Source organism: Papaver somniferum, chromosome 4 (assembly GCF_003573695.1).
Source record: "Papaver somniferum cultivar HN1 chromosome 4, ASM357369v1, whole genome shotgun sequence".
NCBI lineage: Eukaryota > Viridiplantae > Streptophyta > Magnoliopsida > Ranunculales > Papaveraceae > Papaver > Papaver somniferum.
The window spans coordinates 34,131,350-34,145,327 of record NC_039361.1 but is presented as its reverse complement, the minus strand read 5'-3'; the positions used below and the strand labels follow the sequence as shown (position 1 = coordinate 34,145,327).

The 13,978-nt window shown below is 37.0% G+C and overlaps 1 protein-coding gene across 1 annotated transcript; it reads left to right on the top strand.

The window, feature by feature from the left end:
* The first annotated feature begins 12,086 nt into the window (after positions 1 to 12,086).
* LOC113272314 lies at positions 12,087 to 13,052 on the top strand. Its single transcript, XM_026522167.1, has one exon. It carries the CDS (start codon positions 12,087 to 12,089, stop codon positions 13,050 to 13,052), a length of 966 nt encoding a protein of 321 aa, XP_026377952.1.
* The last annotated feature ends 926 nt before the right edge of the window (positions 13,053 to 13,978 follow it).

The window sequence follows — 13,978 nt, the reverse complement described above, 5'->3', positions numbered from 1 at the left end:
CTTAATAACTTTTGACTTTTGATTGAAAAGAATTCAGACCTTATTTGATTGAATCATATACATGTATATGCAGTTTCCTATATGACTACACAAGAGAATTCGAGTTGGGAGCCAGAGTATGATGATGATGAGTATGCTGAAAATGACACTGCAGCCCTGGAGGCTCAAGCCTTGCAGAATTTAGGAGAGTCAGAGGATGAAGACGAAGATTCTGATGGTAGTCGCACCGGTTCCGATGGTGATAGCTCCAGTTCTGATGATGAATCGACTGAAAGTCCTGAACAGCCTGGTAATGCTATACTAGCTTGTCTGTTTTTGTTTGCTTTGGACTTAAAAAATATGAGTACACTCTTACACCATGTTTACTCTTATTTTGGGTTTTTGAACTATAAAAAGACACATGAGCTCCAAACAATACAGTAGAGTCTAAGGAGAATAATGTTCGAGGTTTAACAAGATTAAAGAAGCTAAAGAAAAATTTTGACGGCGAGAAGCACGTGATAGAATTTGATAATTTTGGTCGATTTAAGGGGAAATATAAAGATGAAATTGCTAGTTACATGGGTGTATTGGTACGTCGAGACGTTGGTCTAAGGCACTTGAAGTGGAAGGAAGTGAATTCAGTAATGAGGGATAAGTTATGGCACGAACTATTGGTATGTATATGCTGATCTATATTGATTTTTAATACTATATTTGTTATTAATTTGTTACCTGCCGTTAACATCTCCATATTTTGGCAGCGGTTTTATGAAATTGAGGAGACTATGAGAAGACATATTATGAAATATTTTGGTGAACATTTGCGCAACTTCAGAAGAAAGTTGTATGTAAAGTTCATAGTGCCCAATTTGGGTAAACCTGCTAAACTAAATACTGTTCCTAAACAATATCGTGTCATTGTGAACCAAGAACAATGGGACAAGTTCGTAAAGTGGAGGTTGTCTGATAAATGCAAGGTTGTATATTGCACGTTTTAGTTTGGAAATATTGATATTAATTTTATTAATTAGTCTAACTTTTTTATGAATGAAATTCTTTAAATCTGTATGCTCAGGAGTTGTCCATTAGGGGAGCTAAGGCGCGTAAGAACCACAAATATAACCACAGGACGGGAAGAGCAGGGTATGCAGGGCTGTTGGAAAAATTAGTAAGTCCAGTTTGTTATAAAAAATTATTATTATTTCTAGTTTAAATTATAGTATTATCTATCTAATTTTTCTTCTTGTGTATTTTATAATTACTAGATTAATGAGAAAGAGATCCTTGAAGATGAAAATCCTTTACGGTCTTTACTATGGAGGAAGGCACATCAAAACAAAAATGGAGAATACGATGACGATGATGTTAGGGAAAAAGCAGCTCAGCTTGTAAGACGACTGAAACTATCTAGCTATTTGTTTTGTGCTTGAGTAAATGTGAAAATAATTTTGCTTTAATTGATTATCACTTTTAATCCCTTAATTCTTTTTTTGTGCAGGAGGATTTTGATAAGCAGCTGGAAGATGGAACTTTGACAAAACAACCAGGCAATGATTCTATCACCCTTGTGTTTGGGGAAGAACATGATGGGAGTGTAAGATGTATAGGCAAGGGAGTGACTCCAACAATGTACTGGCACCTGCCACGGAAAGGAGCATCCAAGGAGCGCATTGAACTGAAGAAACAACTGGAGGATGAAAGACGCGCGAACCAAATGGAGAGAGATAGGAAGGATGCAGAAATGAAGGAAATGAAGGCAGCAATGAAGGCACAAGAAGAAATGATGAGCAGCTTAATGTCTCAGCTAAAATCTCAAGGCATATTGAAAAATAAAATCAAAAGCAAAAAGGCACGGGTATGTTTAACATCATCCAAGTAATTTTGATTAAGTATGTATTTCCTAATAATTCTGCAGTATCTAATATGTCAACTGCACTATATAGAAATCTCCTATTAGAGAGAAGTCTTTTATGCTTGAATCCCCTGTTACAAGCATTTCTCCGACTGAAAGGAATGAATCTAATACAAATAGAAATGACCCTGAATCTGAACATGTATCTCAGTCTACGGGATCGAAAGATAGTTTTGAACTCCAAATGGTATGTTTCTTTTGCAGGTATTTAAAATATATAGTGCTTTGAGAGTTCCATTTTTTTTTTTTGATGTTAATATAGCGTATATTTTTGTAGTCTGGAAAATACAAACAAAAGTCTCCTGCATCTGAGCATCTACTCCTTAGTTCACCAGACAATTCTCAATCGAAAGACAAAACTGAACTTTCAACGGTATGTCCTTTTCACAGGCATTTAAGCATTTTGAGATTTGAATCTGTTGATGTCAATATAACATTTATGTTTTGCAGATTGGTAAATGCAAAATGGCTCATGCTTCACTGAGAAATATCATTGCATGGGGTTTGGTTCTTCCATCAGTGCCAGGTTAGAAGGTTCATGGAGATCCACTCCGGCATGATTGTGTAAGAGTGACGGTTGAAAAGTCGATATTAAAGAATCATTGTTTGCCAGTCCCATCTACTCATCTCAAAACAGTAGAGGATGATGAAAAATCTATAGTAGCTTGGCCTAAAGAGTTTGTGATCTCTTGCTCTAGTGTAAGTTGCTTTATTATACATGTTTATTACCTTCTGCATCCTGACCATATAACTGTTAACATGGTTTTTTCCCTTAATTATACATCCACTGGCTTGCTGCAGGGTCATCCACTTTCAGACCCCGGTGAACATGATTCTGACCCAAACGATGAATATGATTCTGACCCAAACACTAAGAAGACAAAGAAGAAGAAACCTTCATATATGAAGAGCGGGGAACTAAAGTCTCGGAGATCCAGCAAGAGACTCAAGACTGCAGCCTAATTATTAATAGAAATAGTCGTGGACTATAGGATTTGGATGTTTAAACTTTTAAGTCTCTCTTTGAAAGTTTGTTTTCTCAAGGTTACTGCACAATTATCAGATTGAGATGTTTATTATATTGTGAAATGAAATTATTTTGGTACAATTCTAATTGTAGTCTTCATTAATTTTTTATGGATGGTTATTTAGGTGATTTTTGAATAGCTACATTGAAAACACTTGATGTGTCCAAAAGGTGAACAATAGCTACATTCAAAACACTTGATGTGTCCAAAAGGTGAACAATAGCTACATTCAAAAAACTTGATGTGTCCAAAAGGTGAACAATAGCTACATTGAAAACACTTGATGTGTCTAAAAGTTGAACAATAGCTACATTCAAAAAACTTGATGTGTCCAAAAGGTGAACAATAGCTACATTGAAAACACTTGATGTGTCCAAAAGGTGAACAATAGCTACATTCAACACACTTGATGTGTCTTTCGAAAAATTTTAGCCACGGTGCTACAAATTTTTAGTAGCCATAACTTATTAATTGGCCATGTAAAATGTTTATCATGTGTCCAAAAATATGGATGGCCATGGTACCATTGATTAAACGTGACTACAAATCATGTATTAGCCATGTTAAATTATTTTCCGTGTGTCCAAATGATAGAGATGGCCATGGTTGAGAAAAATTAGTGTGACCGCAACTCATGAATTGGCCATGATAAAATGAATTTTGCGTGTCCAATTGATGACAAAGGCCACGGCTATAATAAAATTTACGTGACTTTAAGGTAAACTTTAGCCACATATAATTAAATTGTGTGTCTATAAGGATCCTATGGCCACGGTGATAGTGAAAATGCTTAACTACCAAAAAAATATTGAGTACCATATAGACACGGTTTTAGAGTTATGGCCATGGTTAATCATATTTTATAGCCACTCAAAGTTTATGCATCCATAGGGATACCTTTTTGTCTCGGCACCTGATGCCACATTTTTGGAGTGAAAAAAATCCATGACCAAAAGCCTATGGACACGGTGATTAAGTGTGTCCAATGTGAAGATTTGTACTAGTGGCCCAATGGTCGCATATTTTGGAATTATCGAAACAAGTTAAAAAAAACCATGGGTTTTAATTGGTGACCTGAATATAATTCTCGATCCAGAAGAAAAACAAGGTGGCAATAGTACAAACGTTCGTTAGGCATATAATTGACTCTCTGGGATTACAAGATGCGGGCTACGAAGACGCTCCATTCACATGGTCAATCAACATAAGTGGAGAAGCTAATATTTGCGAGAGAATTGACAGAGCGTTGATATCATATCAATTGATTCAGATGTTCCTTAACACTAAGGTAAGTCACCTAACAAGAGTTGGTTCTGACTACTCCTATACTTTTTGACTCCAATCCAGAAACAAAAAGATTAATTAAGCCATTTAGATGCTTAGGTCCTGGCTTACTCACCCCACTTTATCAACTATTGTGGCGGCATCTTGGAAACTCCATTCCTCCAATTCTTCTCCTAGAAACCTTTGTTCAAACCTGAAATCCCTTTCCTCGGATCTAGCCCAATGGAATTCAGACGTTTTCGGTAACATTCATAAAAATATCAAAAATCTTAATATCAAAATAGATAACATTCATAAATCCGGAAACATATCGTCCAAAATAGATATTCTCAAAAGTCTTCAAGCTGAACTGGAAAAATGGTACGAAATTAAAAATGATTATTATCACCAACTCTCAAGGGATAAATTCTTCAGAGAATATGATCAAAATATAGAATATTTCCATGCTTGTGCCTCCAACAGGAAGAAAATTAATGATATACATTCTCTAAAAGAACCATCTGGGCTTTGGCTCTCGGAGCTAGATCAAATCAATTCCTTTTTAATCAACCATTTCACCCAAATAGGAACTTCACAAATGAATAACTACAATGTGGACCTCTCAGAAATCATCCAACCTTGCATATATGAATCAGAAAATTCAACTCTAACCCAAGTTCCAACAAAAGAAGAAATTTGGTCAACTCTTTCCAACATGAATCCTTGGGGTGCTCCAGGCCCTGACAGTTTCCAGCCGGGTTTTTTCAAAGCTAATTCGGATATACTATGTCCAGACATTGTAAAGGCGATACAAGACTTCTTTAGAACTGGAGTTATGGAAAAAGAGTTCAACCACTCATTCATTACTCTCATACCAAAGATATCAACTCCACGAACTCCGGAAGATTTTAGACCTATCAGCCTTACCAATACAATTTACAAACTCATATCTAAAATCCTAGCCAACCGAATAAAACCCATTTTAAATAGGTTGATATCTCCAAATCAATCTTCTTTTCTATCAGGAAGACAGATTACGGATAAAATATTATCATAGCCCATGAACTGATTCACTCGATGAAAACTTCCAAAAAGAAAAAAGGTTACCTAGCTCTCAAGAAGATTGATTTATCCAAAGCTTTTGATAAAGTTAAGTGGTCTTTCATTCAAAAAGCTCTATCTTCATTTGGGTTTAGTGATAATTGGGTAAATCTCATTTCTGAATGCATCTCCGCCACTTGTTTCTCCATTCTCCTAAATGGTTCTCCGGGCCAAAAATTCTCCAACTCAAGGGGTTTAAGGCAGGGGGACCTGCTATCTCCTTACTTATTTATAATCTGCATGGAGATTCTCTCAAGACTCCTCGAAAAGGCTACAAAAGACAACCAGATATGAGGGATTAAAATAAATAAAAATGCTCCGACTATTTCCCACCATTTTTTTGTCGATGATTGTTTTCTGTTCACTAAAGCGGACCTAGGTGATGCAAAAAATTTATTGGATAATTATCAAAGTTTGGTGAAATAACAGGGAAAATGGTAAACCTATAGAAATCAAGTATTTATTTCAGCCCAAAAATACATCCCAAACATGGTAAAATCATTGCAAAAATCCTTGAAGTTCCGTTGATGACCAAAAGGGACAGATACCTCGGAACACCTCTCTTTTTTGATAAAAATAGAAAAGAGAATTTTGAACCGCTCCTTCAAAGATACTATAACACTTTACAAGGTTGGAAAGCAAAGCTGTTGTCTCAGGCGGGGAGGACTGTTCTAATTCAATAAATCTTGCAAGCTTATCCGACATATCAGATGCAAATCATAGCTTTACAAAAGAGACGTTAGATAAATTAGACAAAATTCAAAGAGATTTTTGGTGGAAAAAAGATAAGTCAAAAGGAAAAGGCGGTTATATAAAGGCGTGGTCAGGCATATGTAAACCAAAATCTCAAGAGGGACTGGGAATAAAAAATCCCCATAAGTTCAATATAGCCCTTCTAACAAAGTTAGCAAGTAGAGTAATAACAGAAAAAGATCAATTGTGGGTGAAACTTCTTGAAGCTAAATATTACCAAGGTTCAAATCCTTTCGAACCTACGAGAAATTATGAGCTCTCTTGGATTTGGACAAGCATTCAAAAAGGTATCAATATCATAAAGGGAAACTTTGTCTGGCAAGTGAAAAATGGAGCTAATACGAAGATTTGGGAAGACAACTGGATTCCTAATACAAATAGAATAAACAAAACAACCGACAGAGCTAATCCATTACCGGAAAAGGTACAAGAGCTATTAAATACTGAAGGGTCTTGGGACACTGAGAAACTAGATGAACTCTTCTTGCCAGAAATAAAGGAAAAAATATTAGTTATAACCCCGAATAAAAAAGAAAAGAGACAAAATCAGATGGAAACATCATAGTTCTGGGAAATTCACGGCAGAAAACATCTATAACTACCTCTTCAGTCAAAATTTAGATAATGAGGAGGTTAATGAATTCCCATGGAATAAATTATGGAAGCTGCAAGCAATCCCGCGAATTAGACTATTTATTTGGAAACTAATCCAAAAAGCTCTTCCAACCAATAGCAGATTAGCAGCTCATAACTCGGAAATCTCATATGAGTGCCACTTATGTAACAACCAAGCGACAGAAACAGAAGATCATCTATTCATAAAGTACCACTTTGCTAGATCAATTTGGTTTGGTTGCCCCATGAACGTCGTTAATTCGCAAATCAATGAAGACTCCATTAGCAAGTGGGTAGAAAGTTGGCTAACAGATCCAAGATTTTCGCAATATTGGGTGCAGATTGCAACAATCCTATGGTTTATTTGGAAATATAGATGTGAAGTGGTGTTTAGGAATACATCTCCAGATCCAACTTCCCTGATTCAACAAATCAAGAAGTTCATCCAATCCTCTTCGGAAATTACCAAGAAGAAAAACATGGAGATTCAGCAAAAAAGTTCGCCTAAACATTATTGGAACAACTTAAACGTGGATTGGATAATATTCACAGATGCGTCTTTCAATAAAGAGAACGTATCCATGGGATATGCTTTCATCCTATATTCGGTCGACTAAAAAGTTTTTATGCATCTTTCCGCAGGTTCGGATTGGGCTTCTTCGGCGTTGCACGCAGAAGCAAAAGCTCTTCTAAAAACTCTAACTTGGCTAAAAGACAACCTTCTGTCTAGTGTTTCTATTGTAATAGATTGTAAAGTGCTAGCGGATTCTATCAACAAAAAAGAATCAGATATCTCTTGGACAGCTGAGAATACTATAGAAGAAATTTTATCTTATTTAGGAAAATTACCACAAGCTAAGGTAAGATTCATAAACAGAGAACACAATGCAGCAGCAGACTCAGTAGCTAAAGAAGTAAGGATCAGGAGACTACAACACATGTCACAACACATGCAACAGCAAGTGCAAAAAGAAAGCATTATTTCTAATGTTTTTGATAAAAATGAAATTGTAGACCTTCTATATTATATTGCTTAATTAATATATTATCTTTTCTATCAAAAAAAAGGGAACACTATGACATCACTCAGAGTACGTCTAATGCCTCGTATTAATCGTATTGCTTTAAGATTGTGTATCGACTCAGTAGCTAAAGAAGCAAGGATCAGGAGACTACAACACATGTCAAAACACATGCAACAACAAGTGCAAAAAGAAAGCATTATTTCTAATGTTTTTGATAAAAATGAAATTGTAAACCTTTTGTATTATATTGTTTAATTAATATATTATCTTTTCTATCAAGAAAAAAAAAAGAAACACTATGACATCACTCAGAGTACGTCTAATGCCTCGGATTGATTGTATTGAGGTGATATGTAGTTGTATTTTCTAGAATAAGTCAACTCAACAATTGGACGGTGTTGTGGGCCAGCCGCGCCGCATTTTTGCATTTGCATTTGCGTTAGTCAAGCTGTATCTTGCTTTAAGATTGTGGGTAGAACAATTCGCATTAGCACAAGTGGCGCAAAGAGCTTTCGTGTATTATCTTCCGAATTTGATTCCCATTTTTGTTCTTATGAGTATACCTATATGGTGTATGTGACTGTTTTTCCAGCAAGGGAACATGAGGCACCCTTGTGTGTAACTTACATGATTGTGCACAAGGATATTCTTGGTGCCAAGTGAAGAAATAGACGACTGCTCTTGATATTGGAAAAGAAAAACGACGATCAAAAGTTCATAAGAGTTGCCCAGAAGCTGTAAGCATGGTGTGGTCATCTATTCCGTGTATGGGTTAAACCGTGCCTGAGAATTCGGTCCAGTTATGAGAAAGCAAGAAAAATCCACAAAATCAAGCTATACTGGGAGGCGAGAGAGAAACAGACAAGAACAGTAGACAAGCAACATACATTCGGAAGATATCACTCTTACATGTGAGACTACGTACAATCGCAACTGCAAATCCTAGTTAGTAAGTTCGCGAATGATTCGCGAATCATTCGCGAATTTTTCCGTATCACAAATTTTACCGTCTTATTCGCGTACGTTTGCAACTCCGAACCCAAGTCGTGTATTATGTGACATTCCCGGATTATTCGCGAATCGTTCACGAATTTTACGTATCCCGAATGATACGTCCGCTTAATTCGCCATAAATTCTTTAGCTTTTACTTTTCAAAGACTCCATTTTTTGGGCTTTACTGCCTCCCGAGCATACACGACCGAATATTAGACGTGTTGTAATTTTTATGAAACAAAAACGACTGAAGAGATTTGAAGGTGAAGGTGAGAGAGATCTCAAACTCACTAACCAAGCATCTAAACCACCATACGACGTCCTCTTGGATAACTAATGTTGTATATATTATTAATATCATCATATTAAGTTTATTTTTTCTTTAAATAACTCACACATATGCATAAAAATTGGTGTATGACCTTATAAATACAAATTATTTGTTATATATAGATACCGAATTTTCAAAGTCGAACTCACATTTATAAATCGAATTATACACGTATGTATGCCGTTCCGAATTACTGACGAATCACGTCCCGTTGACCGAATTTTGGACCGAATCTGGATTTTACAAAACCTTATAATACTCGTACGTTTACCGAATCCCGAATTGCTAACTAGGCTGCAAATCAATCAAATCAAATTAAAAGTACAAACACTACAGACATGGGTTGGGAAATGACAACTTAATTAATGTCGAATAGGCATATGAATGCAGAGAAATACAGGGCCAGGGGAATATATATTATATAAAGCCAAATTAGTAAAACACGTGCTAAGCAGAGCTAGCTCGTGCAGACATGCGCACTACAGACACCAAAAGACTTAAAAAAATTAGGGTGCATCAAGAAACGTTTATCTTGCAAAGATTATGATAATTCAACTGTGGAATTGAAGTAAGATACATTTAGTTGAACATAATACTGATAAATTACTAAGTAGGATCACGGCCCGACCTGAACAGCTTAGATGCCAGTAAAATGAGTTTTAGGTGGCAAATGAAGCTAGACCTAAAGGAGAGAGAGGTCTTTTCCAGTAGTTTTCTCGCCGGAAAATGGTAAATTTTAACAGAAGAGTAGATCTGAAATCAAGGTGAATGATAGGAAAAACATTAAGGTGGAAAGGAAAATTATTGGTGCTTCCATGGGAAAAAAAGGGGAGTAGAGATATTATTCATGTTGCAGTTTGGACAAGTAACAAAAGAAGATTTTGCTGGCTTAGTTTCAAGGGTGGAATCTGGTTAGCTCGAATTTTTAAGATGGAGGCAAATGGTGGTGATGTAAAGTCATCCAAATGGAATTTTAGAGAAGACGAAGATTGGATGTTAGCGGTTAGAGAAGAAAATGAATTTGGTGAATATACACGTCTACAGGTTTCTCATAACAAGGCTTACCCGGAGACGCTATTTTTCCCAGCCGGTTACAATGGGGTTGGGTGGTGGGATACAAGGGCTTTTTTTGAGGAGTTAATGACTAGTGTGTCTAAGCAAAAAGAAAGGAAAGAGGAGAAAGAGATGCGAGTTAAGCAAGTTTCAAATGCTTGGTTGGATCGAAATCATAAGAAAGATGATATTCAGCTATCTTCCATTAAACCCAATTTTGAACATGGTATAAACTCTTTTTGGCAAAGAACTCTTGTGGTGGTACTGCATCAGTAGTTCTTGAATTTAAATGGAAAGAAGTGGGAAAATGGTTAATGGCAAAGTTTGGTTGGAGTCTTGGTTTTGAATTACAACCAATAGATGATCTCAGGGCTATTTTTACGGTAAACACTTATGCTGAATTCTCTCCTCCCTTGGTTTGCCGGAATTAATGCCATTCATAAACCAAATCACCTGAGTTTTAAGAAGCAGTGGATTGGAGTAAGAGGAGTTCCTTTTAACTTGTGGGATTTTTCAACTTTCAAAATTATTGGTGAGAAATTTGGGGGCCTGGTTGATATTAGTCCTGACTCATCAATGGCAACTGATTTATCGGAGATAAGAGTTCTTGTTCATGGCCCTGTAAGTAATGGAAAATGGTGTCAGGAGTTAATTATTAACAATAAAGGTTTATGGGTTGAGATTAGAATTATCGGTGAGGTATTGGAGCCTTCTCGTCAAGACATGAAGCTTGTTTCCATTGCAGTTGATCGAATGGAACCTCCTCAGGGACAATTTTGGCAACGCAGATCACCTCTGGTTACCAGTAGCGAAGAAGATGACGGTACTAAACGTGGCAACAATATAGAGGTGGATCAGACCCAACGGGTAGATAATCACGTGCCTATAGTAGGGGTCTGCGGTCAACTCGGTGGGACAGATGTAGCAGTTGAAAGGTCGAATAACAAGGAGATATGTGTCCAAGAGAACTTTAACTTAATTTCGTCGAATTTTGAATTTGTAGGGCGTGAATTAGATACACGTGGCGCTAGTGGGTCCAACTCTAATTTATTGAGAACAGAAAGAGAAGGCAGTGGGCTTTCAAACTCAGGAGATGGTGGAGCTCGCTTATCCAACTCAATTGGATTGGATTCCTCTTCTCTGAGAAGTTTAAGGAAACAGTTGAAATCCAAGATGTCTGGCTCCTGCATGGGTAATGATAAAAACATGGGAAATGTTAGTGACGATGAAGTCAACAAGGAGAATCGGTCTTTGTCAACGGGAGAGATTGGCAAGGATACTGTTTCCAGGAACAGCAAATGCAATGAAGATAACGATGATGCGGCATCTCATACAAGTGGTAGTGTGAGGAGTAACACTAATGCACCCGTTAATAATCCAAAGGTGGCAATTCTCCTCAACAAACTTAAGAATTCCGGAAATCCCTCGGGAATTGTTTTCTTCAAGCGAGAAGTTTCATTTGTTACAAATACAATCATGGCTCATGGGGAGGCTTTTAGTGATGATCTTGTGCCCGGAGAAGGTGAAGGACATTGATTGCTCTTGGCTTTGGGGTAATTGTCTTGGCTCGTTATTTTTATCAATGTTTAAAATAGTATCTTGGAATGTTAATGGTCTTGGTGATCCAGATAAACGGTCGAAGTTCAAAAAAACTTGTCAAACGGTGGAAGCCCACAATTCTTATAATTCAGGAAACAAAACTTAGCGCTTGTAATGATGTCATCGTGCGGCAATGTTGGGGTGCCACTCCTTGTAGATGGATTGCGCTAAATTCTTATGGAAGATCGGGTGGAATTTTGGTGATATGGAATTCGGATTTGATTGAAGTTGATGACTTTCTTGAAGGTACTTTCACTATAAGTATATCTTGTCGCAATCTTGAGGATAACTTCCGTTGGGTCTCAATTGGTGTTTATGGTCCTTGCAATGTGAATGAAAAAAGAATTTTTGAATGGAGCTAGCTACCTTACTTGGTTATTGGGATGGCATGCCTTTGTGTTTTGGTGGAGACTTCAATGAGACAAGATTTATGGCGAAGAGAAGAGGTTGTAGAAGAACATCAAACTCAATGAAGTTATTTGATGATTTATATAATGATTTTGATCTTGTGGATTTGCCTTTATCCGGAGCGAAGTACACATGGAGTAGGCCGCCTAATAAGAAGAGCAAAATCGACCGCTTTCTTTTCTCTACGGATTGGGAAGATCATTTTCCAAATATTATCCTCAAGCGCCTTGCAAGACCCTTCTCGGATCATTTTCCTATCGAGTTATGCTTAACGGACTCGGATTGGGGCGCTTGTCCTTTTCGGTTCCAATTAGCTTGGCTTGAAGGTACTAACATAATCTCTTTAATGAAAGAATGGTGGGAGTCTTTTTCTTTTATAGGTACGGCGGGTTCATATTTTTCAAAGAAGTTAAATGCTTTAAAGGAGAAATTGAAGGAGTGGAATAGAGATGTCTTTGGGAGCATTGATAGGACGATAGATACGGCACTTGCTAAATTGAAAGAATTGGAAGATATAGATGATGATAGGGGTCTAACCGAAGTCGAAGACGACATGCTTGTGACGGCTAAACTAGAATTTGATGTGGCTCATCGTCGCCAAAGCATGTTGATGAGACAAAAGTCGAGAATTAGATACTTTCGAGATGGCGATAGAAACACAAAACATTTTCATAGAGTGGTGAAAGGTTATAGAGCTTTGAACAACATCAACAACCTTCGTATTAATGGTAGATGGACCGGGAACAAAGAGGAGATAAAGACGGGAATTGCAAATCACTTCGAGTTAGCATTTAAAGAAGTTTCTAATAATCGTCCAAGAATCAAGAATATGTGCCTAAGGCGTATTAATGAGAATGCAAGTGTTTGGTTGGAGAGGCATTTTAGCGAAGAGGAGGTGAAGAATGCAATAAAGGATTTGGGAGTTGACCGTGCTCCGGGACCGGATGGCTTTCCTATGAAGTTTTTATTGTTGGTTGGGATTTTCTAAAAGAAGATTTGATGAAGGTTCTTGAAGAATTTCACGATAACAATATTCTTGATAAGTCTTTGAAAAACAATTTCATTGCTCTTATCCCTAAGAAAGCGGGAGTAGAGGAAGTTAAGGATTTTCGGCCAATTAGTCTTATTGGGAGTGTGTACAAAATCATCTCAAAGGTTTTAGCGGAGCGCCTAAAGGTACATCTTCCCACCCTAATATCTCCATTTCAATCTAGTTTTATTAAAGGAAGGCAAATTCTTGATGGAGTGTTGATAGCGAATGAATGTGTGGATTCTAGAATTCGTCAAAAACTACCGGGGTTGGTTTGCAAACTTGATTTTGAAAAGGCTTTTGATAATGTGAATCGGAACTTTCTAAATGAAGTACTATTCAAAATGGGTTTTGGTGGTAAATGGAGAGCTTGGATTAGAAATTGTTTAACATTCTCAAAGTTTTCGGTTCTTGTTAATGGATCGTCTTATGGTTATTTTGGTAGTGAAAAGGGACTTCGCCAAGGTGACCCACTTTCTCCTTTTCTTTTTACTATCATTGGCGAAGTCTTAAGTTGTATGTTGAGCAAAGCACAAGAACTTGATCAAATCTCGGGTTTCTCGGTGAAGGAGGGGGGAACAAAAATAAATCACTTGCAATTTGCCGATGATACTATCATCTTTCTTAATGCTAAGAGAGAACAAGTCGATGCTTTACGCTACTTACTTCTTTGTTTCGAGTTAGTTTCGGGTTTGAAGATAAATTTCTCGAAGACTAGTTTATTTGGGGTCGCGATTGAAGAGGGAATTGATATCTTTGCTAACATGTTGGGTTGCAAGAATGGTACTTTCCCTTGTGTTTATTTTGGTCTTCCCTTGGGAGACAAGGTAGGAGGTTCGCGTAAATGGGAAAAAATTATTGAAATTTGCGTAAAAAGAATTGGT

Excerpts from the sequence above, each read along its gene's own strand:
- LOC113272314 (XM_026522167.1), top strand. The coding sequence starts at position 12,087 with ATGGCGAAGAGAAGAGGTTGTAGAAGAACATCAAACTCAATGAAGTTA.